General features: G+C 41.4%; 1 protein-coding gene across 8 annotated transcripts in view; it reads left to right on the plus strand.

Annotated features, from left to right (window-relative positions):
* Positions 1-16,401, plus strand: part of PLEKHM3 (pleckstrin homology domain containing M3) — a 179,034-nt gene that overhangs the window by 13,662 nt on the left and 148,971 nt on the right. For all 8 annotated transcript variants that reach the window (XR_003610656.2, XR_015767849.1, XM_028112119.2 and 5 more), the window contains exon 2: positions 8,083-9,002. Coding sequence is in view for 6 of the 8 variants with exons in the window: in XM_028112119.2 (XP_027967920.1) it covers positions 8,405-9,002 (598 nt within the window). In the remaining 2 variants the exon portion in view is untranslated. The remainder of the gene's footprint in view (positions 1-8,082; positions 9,003-16,401) is intronic.

Genomic DNA, 16,401 nt, shown 5'->3' on the forward strand with positions numbered 1-16,401 from the left:
CCTGGTCATCCCTCTTCATTCTCATGTTTGAAAATGGACTGGCAGAAACGGTTCACCCTAGGTGTCTTTGGCCCTGCCCTTTTCTCTCTAGTCCAGCTGCTTCTAAGACTCCCTGGCCTCAGACACCCTCTCAGCACTCATTCAGTTCTGATTACAAGCCATTTAGTCAAGTGGGAGGAAGTCAGCACTTTTATCATCCAGCTTGGGAGAACATGGCACCTTTCTGTGGGTTGGGGCTGGTATTACTGCTCACAGCTGCTTCCGCCTCGGTGTGGGAGGACTGCCGTGTTCATCCTCTTAATTAGCCTGGCCTAATGAGCATGTAAACAGCGGATTGCCTTGTTAGAAAATAGCAATACACTGATTCTCCATCCTGTTACGTTTTGACACATGCAGGGGATTCTTTGGGTTGAGTTTTTATTACTGCACTGACAAATGGACCTCCGTTTGTCAGTCTGTTAAATAGGAGAAATAACCCTTTTTACAGAAAGGGTACTTTGTATAAAAATAAGATAAAATATCTATAGATCATTGAGTTTGGCTGAAAGTAGTGTATTATAAGTAGTTGGTTGCTGACTTTGCCTTTGTTGGGCTGACACATCATTGAAGGTATAGACTAGAAGCATGTGGTTGTTGAACGGGTGAAGTCCAGGGGAGTGCTCCATAATTACAGTTTACATTTTTTAAAGGCATGTTGGAACAGCTACCTAGTGAATGATCCACAGGCATAGCAATTTGATGTTAGCAACTTTATTGGATACAGGTAGCTGAGTAAAGCACCCAGAGGTTAAATGGTTTGCCAGAGGCCACCCAGCACGTGTGTGTGGTTGAGCCAGATTTAGAACACAGTTCTAATTAGCTCCTAATTTCCAGTTTTGTGCTGAGGCAAACCACAGTGCACCTACACACTCATTTTATTTAGTTCACTTTGTCAAAGGAACATAATCTACATATTTTGACCTGTCTGAATATGCTGTTGTTATTTCTAATTAATTAATTTCAAAACCAAATGAGGCAAGCTAGGAAGAGGTGTTTACTTATAGAGACTAAACTTGGCATTAGATCCTAGTATTGTAGTGAATTTGAGGCATATATATCCTAGGGAAAAGATGAAGTTCTAAAAAGAATGAGGTTGAAAAATGGAGCCCCAAAGGATGAAGACACAAAGATTACACAGGAGGTTAAGTAAGGCACCCTGCCTGGTGTCCAGTCACTTCGAGTGTGGAGTGGGATACATGAAATAGAGGCTGTTGATCATTTCAGTGCAGTGTGGCAAACCCAGGGCGCTGTGAGAGAGCCTGAGCAATTGGGAAGGGCTCCCCAACTTAGAGCAAAGCATGGAGGAGTAAAACGGCAAGGTGAATGTGGGTTAGAATCTACAAATTAGAGAGGTGGATAGGTCACGAAAGGCCATCAATGTCATGCAAAGGAATAACACTGCATTCATTCAACACCTGAATATTTAGTGCCCCCCCCTTTTTTAAGCATGTCAGACGCTGTTCTGTGCACTTAGGATACCTTAGTGAGCAAAGTGAGCATAAATTCCTGCCCTTGAGGAGCTTATATTTTATTAGATAGAAACACTAAACATTAAATAAGTAAGTAAATTAAGTGGTACTTTAGAAAATAGTAATTGCGTAAGGAGAAAGGGTCAAGCCAGGTGATCAAGGTTAACATAAACAGCGGTAAGTCATGTTGATAGGTACCTACCCTTGATATGATGTGATGAGAATGGCACTTCGCCTCTGTCGTTTTTTCCCCCCAAAACATATAGCTCTAGTCTAATCGTGAGAAAAACATCAAACAAATCCATCTATACAATAGATCTATAGAATCTATAGATCTATAGACAATCTATAAAATACCTGGCCTGTACTTCTCAAAATTGTCAAGGTCATCAAAAACAAGTAGTCTGAGAAACTCACAGAGGCCAAGAGGAGGTTAAGGAGATATGACAATTAAATGTCATGTGGTATCCTGGGTAGAATCCTGGGACAGAAAAAAGATATTAGACAAAATTGAGGAAAGCCCAATAACATATGAACTTTAGTTAATAATAATGTATTAATACTGGTTCATTAATTGTGACAAATGTGCTGTACAACTGTAAAGTGTCATACGGAGGAAACTGGTTGTGGGGTTTGTTGGGACTCACTGTACTATCATTGCAATAATTTTGTAAATATAAAACTTTTAAAATTCTAAGTTTGTTTTAAAAAAAAGAGTAAAAGGAATCAGATGTCCCGGGTGAAGATGTATGTTATAATTTTAAATAGGATGGTCAGGGTAGGCTTCCTTGAAAAGGTGACATGAACAATCACTTCAGGAGAGAGTTGGTCATGTTGATTCTGAGGGAATAGCCAATGCAAAGACCCTGAGGTGAGAACATGCCTACAAGTTTGCGAATCTGCAAGAGGCCAGTGTGGCCAGATGGGAGGGAGGGTTGGCAGTAGGGAGAGTATGAGCTCATGGGGGAGGGATGGTGGAGCAGACTGAGGTAAGGGCTTTTAGGCCACGGTTGGTCATGTATTGTGTGCCAGGAACCATGCCACGTGTTGTCTTACTTAATTCTCTCAACTGTCCTGAGAGAGAAGTATTATTAGTTTGCTGATTTTGCAAACGAGAAGCCTGAAATTAAAGAGGGAAGTGACTTGTTGAAGTCCCATTGCTGGTAATTGGTAGAGCTGCAGTCCTTCCTTGCTGGACTAGATCTCTAAGGAAACTACTGCGCGCAAGAAATCTGACTCTCTGCCTGTTGTTTTTGTTGTGGTAAAAGACACATACAAAATTTATCATCTTAGCCATTTTTATGTGTCAGTAGTGTTAAGTGTATTCACATTGCTGTGAAACAGATCTCCAGGGCTTTTTCATCTTGCAAATCTGAATATCTATACCCCTTAAACACCACCTCCTTCTTTGGCAGCCCCTGAGCCCCTGGTAAACCACCATTCTACTTTCCGTTTCTATGAGTTAGACTACATTTGATTCCTCATCTACATTGGTTTGTGTAGCAGTTGTATTTTTGTGACTGGTGTATTTTACTTGGCATGATGTCCTCACAGTTCATTCATGTTGTAGCAGACAGGATTTCCTTGCCTCTTTTTTTTTCAGTTTCGTTTTTTTTTAAAGATTTTATTTATTTGTCAGAGATAGAGAGAGAGCAAGCACAAGCAGGGGGAGCAGCAGAGGCAGAGGGAGAAGCAGACTCCCCATGTAGCAAGGAACCAGATGCAGGACTCGATCCCAGGGCTCTGGGATCATGACCTCAGCTGAAGGCAGATACTTAACCAACTGAGCCACCCAGGCATCCCATTTCCTTGCTTTTTTAAGGCTGAATTCTGTTCTGTTGTACAGATATATACCACGTTCTGTTTATCAGCCTATTTTGTCAGTAAAGTTTTACCAGACACAGACAAGCCCATTCATTTCCCTATTGTCTGTGGCTGCCTTCCGCACTTACAACAGTAGAGGTGAGTAGTAGCCAATGTAACTGTACGGCTCCTAAAGCCAAAGCTGCTTACTCCTTACAGAACATGCTTGCTGACTCGTGTTCTACTGGGGAGACTCTGAAGGGTTAAGAGAAGAGATGTGGAGGCTGCATTAGAGGGAGGAAGGGAAGAGGCAGGAAGACCTTTCTGGTTTTGTGGGAACAGGGACACAGGTGTGAAGTTGGGGCTTGCCCTCAAGAAGCTCATAGTCTAATTGGGGGGGAAAAGCCTGTTTACAAAGTTGACTTGTTCAGTGATGGGTTAGACATTCAGGGAAGGAAGAGACCTGAAAGGACTGAGTCCTCAGGAAAGACTTCATAGAGGGCTGGGATTTGGGATGGGATGGATCAGATTGATGCAGGGTACGGAAGAGTGCACCTCCTTCTCAGGAGGCCTTCTCAGCCACACCTTACACGTGAGGGTAAGACAGCGAAAGCAGTTAGATCTGTGCCTGGCATACGGTAAGATTTCCACTACCCTTGCAGTCATGTAAGTTCCACGAGAGCAGGACTTGTATCTGTTTTGGTCACTGTAGTAATACCTGTGCTTAGAATTCAGTAGCTGCTTCAGTAAATATTTATGGAATGAATAAATCACTGTAACTCTCAATAATGCTTTTTAGCTATTTCAGTTGTACTGTGGAAATACAGGCAAAGAGCTGGACCTCTCATACTGGTCTGTCAATTCATTTATTACACTAAAGAGTAATTTATTTATTTATATATTTATTAATTTTTTTTTTTTACTGTTAAAGCAGCGGCTAGTTTTACTGTTTATTGCTAGAGATGGTCATGTGGTAAGAGGTGGTAAGTCAGAGTTACTGGCAAGCAAGGGAAAAGAGGAGAAGAAAACAATGTTAGTAATCCTAAAGATAGCCACTCAAAAATAATTCAGTAACTTACTTAAAAAATATTTATTAAACTGCAGCTGTGTTCTGGAGGTCCAAGGGTGAGCAAAATAGACACAGTTGCTGCTTAAGAGGGGCTGACTGGCACTGAAACTGGTAATTAGGAATGTAAAGTGTGTAACTTACAGACGTGCAAGTACCATGGAAGCTTAAACAAGGACATTTAACCTAGTCTGGGACACCAGAGGGTGTTTCCCTGAGGAGGCGACGAGTCTTGATTATTGCTTGCTATGTGACAAAATACTCCCAAACTTAGTGTCTTAGAACAATTTATTGCCTCTCACTGTTCTGGGCTACCAGTTCATCTGGACAGTTCTCAGTTGGGATCTCCTATGAGTTGCGGTTAGATACTGAATGGGGCTGAAATCCTTTGCAAGCTTGCCTGGGCTGTCATCCAAGATGGCTTCTTCACACACGTGCCTGGTGCTTCCCTGTTGCAACGTGACCTCTCTTTCTGGCAGATAGGCTTACTTCCTAGATAACAGCTTAGAGCTCCAAGAGATAGGAAGAGGAAGCTGCCAGGCCAGGTAAGGGCTGTACCTCAGATGGGCACAGCATCATTTCTGCCACACTCTGTTGATCAAAACATCACAAGTCCTGCCCAGATTCAAGGGAGTGGAAAAATAAAGTCAGTTCTTGATGGAGGAGTAACAAGATCTCATTGCAGAAAAGCATGTGGGGTAGAATTTGTTATGGCCATCTTTAGAGAATACAAGTCTGTCACTTGATGTTGGGTTGAAGGATAATTTGGTCTTAGATAGGCAAAAGAGAGAGAGGGATGGTAACCCCTCCAGCAATGTGGACAGGACTGGAAGTCAAAAAGGTAAACCTCGGTGGGACTGAAAGACCGGAGCCACTGAGTGGAGGAAGAAGAGGAAGGTAGGAAAATGCTGGGTTACATAGAGAAGAGTAGAGGTTTTTAGGGTATGATTAGAAGGCTAAATGCATATTTCTATCAGAAAGGAAGAGGAATAGCTACGTAAGTTCCAAACAGAGGTAATGGAAAGCACTAAATAGTGAAAATCAAAATTCCTATAATGGGAAAGACAGGTTAGTCTAGAGAAGGACTTGGGATGGAGTGGGTATGGGTCAGGGAGATCTTGCCCCAAATAACATAGTTCATAGGAGACCACTGGGAGTTGAACCAGAACTGACTCTAGAGCTCAGACCCTTTCCACTATATTGTTCACCGCACTGCCTATGGAAAGTCATATAATAAATTTGAAAATTTCTTGCTAATCAAAAAGTAATTTACTCTTTCGAATTTGTTCCTAGCCATTCAGGTAAATACCTTCTAAATTTCTTAGGCTCAACTCAAAGGGCACCTTCTTTTGAAGACTTTCCTAATGCATACAAAAGTGTCCATGTGATCTCATAATCTCTTGGCCTCAGTGTCCCCTTCTGTGAAAGGTTGGGGTTGGAAGGATGACTTCAAAGTTCCCTTCCTTGTCTAACAGTCTATGGTTTTAGGATGTGTGAGGTAACAGTGTTCCACAAGCTAGCAGTGATGGCCATCAATGGTTATATGCTTCTCACCGGCCTATGAATACCTAAACAGAGAGCACAAAGAGTCTATTTCTAGACATTTTGATTTAAAATAAGAAAGAAAGAAAATCACTTTGAAGGTATTTACTCTCTCTTTCTAGTATGATTACAGACTGAATTTTAAGCACTGGGGAAAGGAATATGAGTAATAAAATCTTAGACGAATAACTAACTGCGCTGCACCTTGGTGCCTCGTCTATAAAATGGGAAACTTATGTTAAAAAAAGAAAATTTGAGTGAGTAAACTTGAAGATAAGTTTGGCTGTATTCAACAATTCATGAATCAGGTGACATCCCATCTAGTAAATAGAAAGCTCTACAAAATGGAAGTCTTTTATAGGCAGAAGGGGTAGAAGCAAGGTCACCTTCCTTTGGGGGGAGGGCGGGGATCTATCGGGCAGATTTCCTCAGTAGGGCTGATCAGATAGTTCCAGATTTACTGGTTAAACGTCACATTCCTGGGAAAGGCGGGAAGTACGGAGGCTGAGGTTAGGTATAAGTCTTGATTTGCTGATGTGGGGCTCCGCACAAGTGACTCCATTTTGTGCCCATTATTTCTTTTTTTAGCACTTACACTTTATTATGTTCATATGAAATTTTAGTAAAGAAAGAACTAAAAGTTTCACGATTTATTATGTATTTCTTTTTCATAACCTCTGGTGTAGAAGATGAAACTAAAATTCCCATGTTTCAAAATTACAGAAGTAGTGAAACCCTGTTGCACAATTCAAGAGGCTTAGGGCTTAACTGTAAACACAGGAAGAGAAACCCTGTTTGCAACTATTATAACTGATGTTTATCTCTGAAAGTCAATCAGTGCCTTACTGCATAAGGGCTAACATAATAAGTACCAAAATATAAAATGTAGACAAATTCAGTCATTATCACTTCACAAGAGGTTAACCACAGAGTTCCTGTGAACTGCAAACTTCTTGACACATTTTAAAATAAAGGGCTATAGTATGGTGATTAACATAACATAATAAAAAAATAATAATAAAATAAAGGGCTATATAGACTAGTTTAATTTACATATATTAAGCAATATGGATTGGTACTGTTGATTTAAATGTAATGGTTAATGACCTAAGTGCTAAAAATGATTTTAATGAACCATAAAATCATGCAGTTTTTAACAAAAAAAGCACATCTGTGAACCTTTTGCAGGAACATGCAGAGGTGTTGCTAATTGCCTAATTTTACCTACTTGTAAGTAGTTAAGGGCAAAAAGCCCTTGCATGGTTCTTTTGGTTTTTTGTTCATTTTTTGGGTACACATACAAAGGTGTATGTGACTGTTGAGCATATGAAATGTAATAGGGTGACTGAGAAACTTTATTTGATTGTTATTATAAATTGAAATTGAAATAGTCGTGTATGGCTGGTGTGTACCATATTGGACAGCATCACTGTCAAGTTCTGTGCTAATTAGACCTTGGAGATCTAGCCTTTCCCAGAGATAATGGATTAGTGCTCACAAAGGGTATTTTCTGCCCAGCCCTGAGGCTGGACCTGTACTCCTCGGCCAGTCCTCAAAACCTCTGGGAGTTTGGAGCCTGAAGCCTTTTTTTTTAAAGCTGAATGGAGGAATTCTGAAGTCCAGAGGCATTCATTAGGTATTACATAATCAAAGCCTGGGAAGCACAAACACAGTAATTTTGGGGTTTAATAAAAGGGCAGAGCCTCCCTGGGTCCTTCCCCCTTGTGCCTTTTAGCCTGACAAACCATCAGCGCTTTCAAAGTTTGTGAAAGGACTCATGTATTTGTGACTTTTAGACTGATTATGATGTAGGCCCAGACACAGAATTCTTAGTCTTTTTGCTTACTATTTTAGGTCAACATTTTACAGAGATTTGCCAGGATAGTCTTTTCACAACTGTTCTCAAAGGCTTTTCTGTATGAGTAAAAGCTGTTGACCTTAATTCCCCTTATCAAGGGTTCCACCCTGCTCTGTGTAGGTTCTAACACTAAAGCCGGTAGTGATGTGTACTCTTGACAATGGAACTTCTGTGTGTAGGTGTTGTCCACCTTGGGGCATGTCTACATAGAAGAGATGTAAAGATGGGGAAATTTTTGGGCAGATTCATGTACTATAGAATATAGTGAACCACGTGTCAATGTTGTGCTGTTTCTTTTCTTCCAGGAAATTAAGGATTGCATGGCATTGCTTTGGCAAGCACTTCCTGTTATCTTTACAGAGATCTCAATGAAGAATAATCTCAAAGGAGCATTTGACTTCCCACACCTCTGCTAATGGCCATTAGCTACTAGCAAATGCTCTTAATGACTGAAAATACATCAACTATCCTTGTGCTTGCCTGCTCTAGGCAGTCGAATGAAGGTTTCTTTCAGTTGTTTCCAGAACTTTATTGCTGAAGCGCACCTCTCTTTGTTGGGTGAATGAATGTTCATGAAGCCCTTTCCTGAACCAGCTGAGGAGCCTTAGGTCTCTTGGAGCCTGTGACATGGAAGCTTTGGAAGTGGATGATATCAGCCCAGCCTTGGAAGTTACTGAGGATTTCTTTAGTACTTTTGATACTAAGCTAGAAAAGGCTGTGCAGCAAGCTGAGGTTTATGGGATTCAGGAAGTCCCTGAATTGGTGGGGCATGAGGTCCTCACTAACATAACAGACAATGGTGCTATCAGAAATGTTGCCTCCCTGGGCAAGGGGGGCCTGATTTGGGACCACTGTAAGAGCAGGCTATTAGAAACCAAAGCTCAAAATGTCTTCCCTGCCAAAGAACAGTTTATGGTTCAGAAGGGGACAGCCCCAGATAATCTTTCCTGGATGGAACAAAAGGAAGCATCAACCTTTAATTTTTTCAACATCTGTCCACGTCGGAGGGATAGGCCTCGCTCCGTCAATGACTTATTGGATGAGACCTCTACTTTCAAGCCAGGGCATGCTCGGTCAAGGTCAGATATTACCCAGGTGGACTGGAGGCTAGTCCTCCAAACCATGCCTCTGCAGCAGCAACCGTGTCTTCGGGGCCCTCATTTCACCAGGCCAGCTTTTCTGTCGTCCTCACCAAATAAGGTCGAAGATGCTCAAGGGAATACTGGTATGTTTTCATGTCTGACTGCTATTGAACAGTCGTTGACTTTCCTTGGTCCGTCTTACATTTACCTCAGGGGAAGTGTACTCTCCAGTGTCCCTGTCCGGTTTTGCTTAAGCTCCGTCTTCCATTTGCTTTCACACTTTACCTGAAGCCTCAGCCTTGGTGTCTTCGTAAGAAGTGCTGAGTGAAAAGATGACTGTAGTTAATTCTCCCTTTCTAATCTTGTGTGTTAGAATCTGCATAGTCTCATAGTTTGTGTAGTATTTGCCTTTGTACAGAGTTTGATACTGCTTGTTCACATTAGTAGATGTTCATCTGATCACACACTGGGCATAGCCTTGTGCTAGGAAGTGTTTAAAGATGTGTAAAGACACCGTCCCTGGCTTAAAGAACTTCTCACTTAAGCCGAGGGGATCAGACACTAACAAACACTCAAGAAGGCACTAGAAGTGAGAGGAAGTAGAAGGCAACTGAAATATTTGTGAGGGGGCTTTTGTTTTACTTTATATTGTTGGGGTTTCTTTCAATGAGCAGGTGACAGTGACTGAGAGGACAGAGGAAGAAGACACTGTGCTGGGTTTGTTAGGAAGGGCTTATGAGAGTTCATGGAGTTTCAGCTGGACTGGGAAAGACACTCAGATGCAGAAAGGGGGTCGCAGTAGAGGACACCCGGTCAGGATTACAGCTGGAACCAAGGTGAGGAGATGAGAGGTGCAAGGGGGAGTAGAGGATCCCCTGGAGGCCAGTGGGAGGGAAAGGTGGGGGAGGTTGGTTCAGACCTCATGGTGTGGGGCCCTGAATTTTTCTCTTTTTCCTCATACTTCATGCACAGTACCTATGCACATGAATTCTGTGAGGTGTGACAAACCATGTCTTCATTTCCCACAGCATTTTCTTTTAGATATCTTAAACATTTAATAATATTACTATTATTAATTAAATTTGAAACTCATCGGGGCACCTGGGTGGCTCAGTCAGTTAAGCATCTGCCTTTGGCTCAGGTCATGATTTGGGGATCCTGGATCGAGCCCCGCATCGGGCTCCCTACTCAGCAGGGGGGTCTTCTTCTCCCTCTCCCCCTGTTCCTCCCCCCTACTCATGCTTACTCTCTCTCTCTCTCTCTCTCTCTCACTCTTTCAAATAAGTAAATAAAATCTTTAAAAAAAAAATAAATAAATTTGAAACTCATCAATGAGAATCAAAGTGACAGTGACACTTCCAATCACTCCTACTTTACTCTCGCATAGACTCTTTTATAAAAGAGCCTCACAGTAAGTATTAAATTGGCCTTCCTGAAGTGTGCTTTCTCATATTATGAACGGGTTTGTTAGTGGGAAGCGAACCATTCATTCCCTCTCTCACACTGATTTGTGATCAGCTGTTTACTGTCTTCTGGTCACTGAGAAAGGGACTGTTTATTACCCATTGTTTTATCCTCAGTACCTAACATGGTGCTCTGAACATAGTTTATGCTCAAAAAAATTGTTTAAAATGTGAAATGAATGCAATTCTGATAAGCTGATAAGTTAACAACAATAACTTCTTCAGCCAGTTTTCGTCTTTCTAGAAAAAAAAACCTCCAGCCTCTTTTCTGAGGGCCTCGCGCCATCATCTAGCATTTCATACCTTGCACATCCTCTCTGTGAAGCTCTTTAGCAGCAGTGAAAAATGATTTGCTTTTATCTCAAAGGCTGCCCTGCACTATCCTTGTGATAAGAGAAAATCAAACAGATATGGCTTATAAAGTGGCCCCTCGTGTTGGCAGCATGTTGCCCTGGCCTTGGAGGGGTATCCAGATACCTCTCAGACTCCCGGGTTGCCTAGGTACAGTTAGGATTCCCCTTTCTGGAAGAATCTGACTACTGCTTGGTGAGCACAAAGCCTTGTGCGATAATTAGGCTTTGCCCTTTAGTCTTTCTGAAGTTGGCAATCATTTGAAGTAATTTTGAAGTAATTTTGCATCACTCCTCAACTCTTCCCAGTTCCCTGATAGTGTTTCTTTAAAGAAGATGATTGCTTTGGATTTGAAGATAATTTCTTTCCTAGCTTCTTGCTCGGGTTGTATGAGAGCAGAGTACATCAAACAGACTGATAGCCTACTTGTCACTATCAGAGCCAACACCCAAGCACCCAGTGTGTTTGCCCTCGGGATGAGAGAGCCCAGGCAGGAAGAGGAGGGGAAATGGTGGCAGTAACAAATAGTGTGCACTGACTATTTTAAGTTCCTTATAAGTAGCGGCTTATTTAATTCATATAATACTCCTGTGATGTAGATATTTTTACCGACCCCATTTTGGGGATGGTGAAACCTGAGGCACAGAGAGCTTAAGTAATATGCTTAGAGTCCCATAGCTGGTACTAAGTGGATCCTTGACTTGAACTTGGGCAGTCTCTCTCCAGAGTCCACGCTCTTAACTGCTAAGCTGGAGCTGTACCCTTACCTTGGAAGCCAATAGTTCTCGGTCTCCAGAACCCTCTACTTTGAAAGCCTTATTAGTAATCAGGCCCTGTGGGTGTAGAGGGTGGGAAGTGGTGTGGAAGAGACAGACCTGGATGATGTTCATTGAACTAAAATTAATCCCTCAGGAGATCACCAAGCCTGGAAAAACTTAGACACACAAAGCAGCCTAGCTAAACAAGGATTGTTTTTTGCATTTAACATATTACTAAAATACATGGACAGTGCTGAGCTGGCCACAGTTCTTTAGGGGACCAGTGAGCCCACAAAAGGAGGACTGTAACCTTGCCCTTCATACTCTTGAATGCTGGCTGCACAGAAGAGCTTAAGTGAACTGACCCCATGAATTTGTTACTATGGAAAGAGGGCTTTGGGGTTTTGTTCCATCTTTTGGCTGCCTTTTTCAGTCTTACTTAGAAGCCTGTGAATGAATGTATTCTATAAGTTTTATTGCCTCAGGCAGAGATAGACCCAGGACAGGCTTCTTACAAGGGAATGTTGCCAGTGCTAGGTAGATGAAGGGTAGAGTCAATGGGTCCTACCAGGTTGATGGAGTGTGGCTTGAATCCAACCCAGTTAAGACTGTCTGCACTATCTGAGTGTGGGATAGTGATATTGAAAAGGTTAGGTCACAAATCACCGGGAAGCACTAGATCTAAGGCAAGACGGAAACAGAGACAGGTTTTTTTCTCCCCCAGCTTTGTTGAAGTATAATTGACAAAGTTGGAAGGCATTTAAGGTGTATGTTGTAATGATTTGATATACATGTACGTTGTGGAAGGATTCCCCCTATCTAGTTAGTTAGCACATCCATCACTTCACATCAGAGGCAGTTGTTTCTAAAAATTCTCAAAGACAGGTAGTGGAGACAAAGCTTCCTCATGGTCAGCTCTTTTCCTTCCTGCCATGCCCTGGGCAGCCTGTAGCAAGGTGTGACAGGGAGCTAGCCCTGGGGGAAGTTCATAAACTTAGCTCCTGCCAGAACGGATCATTGCTAGTCCTGGCACTAGTCTGAGTTCTGTACAGACATGCTCTTGACCAACCCTTTCCCCTTTATATCATTGTCATCGTGTTCTTGTTTAGTGAGTAATAATACAGCCATGGGCAGCAGGGAATTTCCCATGAGATCGGAAGACAGGGTCCTAACATCATAGAATTATAATCCAAATATAAATATGAGTTAAGGTAAGAACATAGAAAGTCATATGGACATGTGGACGCTAGGTATGTTATCAATATGAAAAATGGGTCACACACACACACATACTTACACCTATAAATGGATACATGTAGTAGAGGAAGGTGGGGGGGCGGTGTGGAAAGAACACTCAATTAGGACTCACGTGTGGGTTTGGAAAAATCACTCGTCTGTTGTTTTTGATTTAAAAACCTAGTGAAGCAGGTTAAATTATCTCTAAGATCCTCCCAAATCTAAAATTGTATCATTTTAGGATATATTTGAACTGACCCTGCTTCTTGGTTGTATGGGAGCTAATTAACTATAGTCCGATAAATCGGTAAATCGGTAATGGAAGGTCGTCATGGAAATATGGGTATGGTTGAAGTTATTTAACACAGAAGAATTTCTTTGTGCCTTGTAACTAACTCTACTTTTGGGTGAACTGCTGTGGTTGCAATTTTTAAAATCTTTTTTTTTAAAGAAATCCTTTGCATTAGCTGTGGAGCTCTGAAACTCAACGGACTGCCGAACCTGACTTCCTTTTCCCTCCCTGACTGTGTTCACATTTTCATGTGCTTGGCAAGGGCAGTGGTCAACTGGCTTTTGTTTCAGTTGGTTTCACTCTCTAGTGACCTGGTACCATTTCTATGCCTCTACTTGTTCTGAGTACTTTAGGAGAAGGTCTCAAGCAGAGATTTTCTTTAGAGCTAGAAAGACCATGGCAGTGTGGTTTTTTTATCTTGAGTTTTATGTTACTCTCTTTCCATTCCCTTTTTCCCCATCTTTCACTTAAAAAAAAAAAAAAAGCCAAATTTGGGACTTATACTAAAATGACTGCTTTTTCAATTATGATGTTTCTGAAAAGCCTTGGAGCCAGTAGAGGTGGGAATATTCCTGCAGGCTTAGAACAAGTGAGGTCACCAGGACGTGGTCTCTTGCTGAATTTATGATTCACCCTTCAGCAAGATTAGTCAGTACAAAGAAGTTGCTAAAATAGGTCACAGAAAGTTGATTTTATATGGTTGTATAGTTTCCACTGGTTACATTATTGAATGTTGGTCTGTGGCAGCTATTGGAAACCCAACACTCCTTATCGACAGCCGATATCCTGATTCTAACATTTCTATATGAGAACTCTGAAAATGAAGTTTCTGATGTTTTTTGTGATTGCTCTGTTAATATAGTTTATCTTTCTTGGCTAAGGAGAACTATAGTTACTATAGTATTTCACAAACCACTAGAGTTACCTTCTTAAAACAAAAATCTGTTCATACTATTCTGTTCTCAAAAACAAATCACGGTTCCCTATTCTTTACAAAATCAAATGTAAGTTTTATAAAGCATGCAGGAAACTTCCCAGACTTATCACTCGCACCTTCTATCACCCCACCTATGTGCCATTTTTGAATGTGCCATGTCCTTTCAAGTTCCTGAGCCTTTACTCATGCTTTCTCTTCTTCCAGAATACCTTCCCTGCCTTTTTCACTTTTCAGAATCCACCATTATCTTTCTTTTTTTTAATTATGAATTCTTGTTTTAATATTTTTTTCCTTTAAATTTTTTATTGTTATGTTAATCACCATACATTACATCATTAGTTTGTGATGTAATGTTCCATGATTCATTGTTTGTGCATAATACCCAGTGCTCCATGCAGAACATGCCCTCTTTAATACCCATCACCAGGCTAACCCATCCCCCCACCCCCCTCCCCTCTAGAACCCTCAGTTTGTTTTTCAGAGTCCATTGTCTCTCATGGTTTGTCTCTCCCTCCGATTTCCCCCCCTTCATTCTTCCCCTCCCGCCATCTTCTTTTTTTTTTCTTAACATATATTGCATATTTGTTTCAGAGGTACAGATCTGTGATTCAACAGTCTTGCACAATTCACAGCACTCACCATAGCACATACCCTCTCCAAGGTCTATCACCCAGCCACGCTATCCCTCCCACCCCACCCCCACTCCAGCAACCCTCAGTTTGTTTCCTGAGATTAAGAATTCCTCATATCAGTGAGGTCATATGATACATGTCTTTCTCTGATTGACTTATTTCACTCAGCATAACACCCTCCAGTTCCATCCACGTCGTTGCAAATGGCAAGATCTCATTCCTTTTGATGGCTGCATAATATTCCATTGTATATATATACCACATCTTCTTTATCCATTCATCTGTCGATGGACATCTTGGCTCTTTCCACAGTTTGGCTATTGTGGACATTGCTGCTATAAACATCGGGGTGCACATACCCCTTCGGATCCCTACATTTGTATCTTTGGGGTAAATACCCAGTAGTGTAATTGCTGGGTCGTATGGTAGCTCTATTTTCAACTTTTTGAGGAACCTCCATACTGTTTCCCAGAGTGGTTGCACCAGCTTGCATTCCCACCAACAGTGTAAGAAGGTTCCCCTTTCTCCACATCCTCACCAACATCTGTTGTTTCCTGACTTGTTAATTTTAGCCATTCTGGCTGGTGTGAGGTGGTATCTCATTGAGGTTTTGCCACCATTATCTTTGAAGGACCGATCCAAATGTTATGTCCTCCTTGAGACCTTTCTATATTTTTTCAATTAAAATTCTTTTTTTTTACTTCACTGTATGTTTTCACAGCATATTTAATTCTGTGAATTATAGGTAATTGCTTATATATCCATCTCCCACATTAGGTTGGAAGTTTTTTGATGCTATAAACCATATCATAGAAAACTTTGTATTGTACCAAGTATGATCTTACGTGAAGTGTCTGGTTGAATTTTATGTGTTGTTACTTGGAATATCAGGACAATACCATTTTGTTTTGTTTTGTTTTCCAAAACAGAAATGGCCTCTCTTTCCGTTTTCCTTCCCTATAACTTAAGTTGAATGAAGTTTGTTATTAATACTATCAGTAAGAGCTGTCATTCAATGAGAGTTAACTTTACATTCAGCCCTGTGCTAAGATGTGTCTATTATCTTATTTAATATTCGTAATAGTTTAGTATGATAGATGATATTGTTCTGACTTTACAAATGAGGGAACTGAGTCTTGGAGAAGTTGACCTAACCCAAGGCCATGCAGTAGGATGTGGTGGACGAGGATTCCAACCCAGGCCTGACCTTAGAGGCCACACGTAATCACTCAATAATGCTGTCTCTCAAGCCCAAGGAAGTTTAGGTCATTCCCTCCACCACAGATAAACACGGTATAATCTAGATTCCAGGTTTGGAGGTTAGAGTTCTCCTCTCAAATTGCACACTTTGTGGTATAATCTTGGCCAAGTCATTTTGCTTCCTGGGATCTCTTTCCAAATCTGTTAAATTAGTTACGAATATTTTCAGAAGCAGTTACCAGCATCCCCAACTACAAGTGGCATAAATAATAAGGCCATTTATCATCTTCTGTTTTCATCCGTCTCACAGATGGGTGTGGAGCACTTAGTGAATATCAAGCACTACATGCAGTAAACACTTCAGAAGTCCAGAAGTAGGTGGTCCCAGGCTCATCAAAGATCCAGGCACTTTCCATCTTTCTGCTCTGCTTCTCAGTATACTGGTCATGTCTCTTCTTTCCCTTCATTGGTACAAGATAGCTACAGCAGTCCCAAGAGTCATTTTCTTATATATCAGTAGCCAAATTCAGGAAGGAAAAGCAGAGCACTTCCTCTGGGTCTCTTTCCCAGTGGCCCCTAATAGCAGCCCCTCGGTAGCTAGAGTCACATGCTCATCCCTAAAGCAATGTCTGGCAAAGGAAAATAGCATTTCTGTGATTGGATTAAACAAATC

Source organism: Eumetopias jubatus, unplaced genomic scaffold (assembly GCF_037043125.1).
Source record: "Eumetopias jubatus isolate StellerSeaLion01/CBP00866 unplaced genomic scaffold, mEumJub1_p1.0 scaffold_3, whole genome shotgun sequence".
NCBI lineage: Eukaryota > Metazoa > Chordata > Mammalia > Carnivora > Otariidae > Eumetopias > Eumetopias jubatus.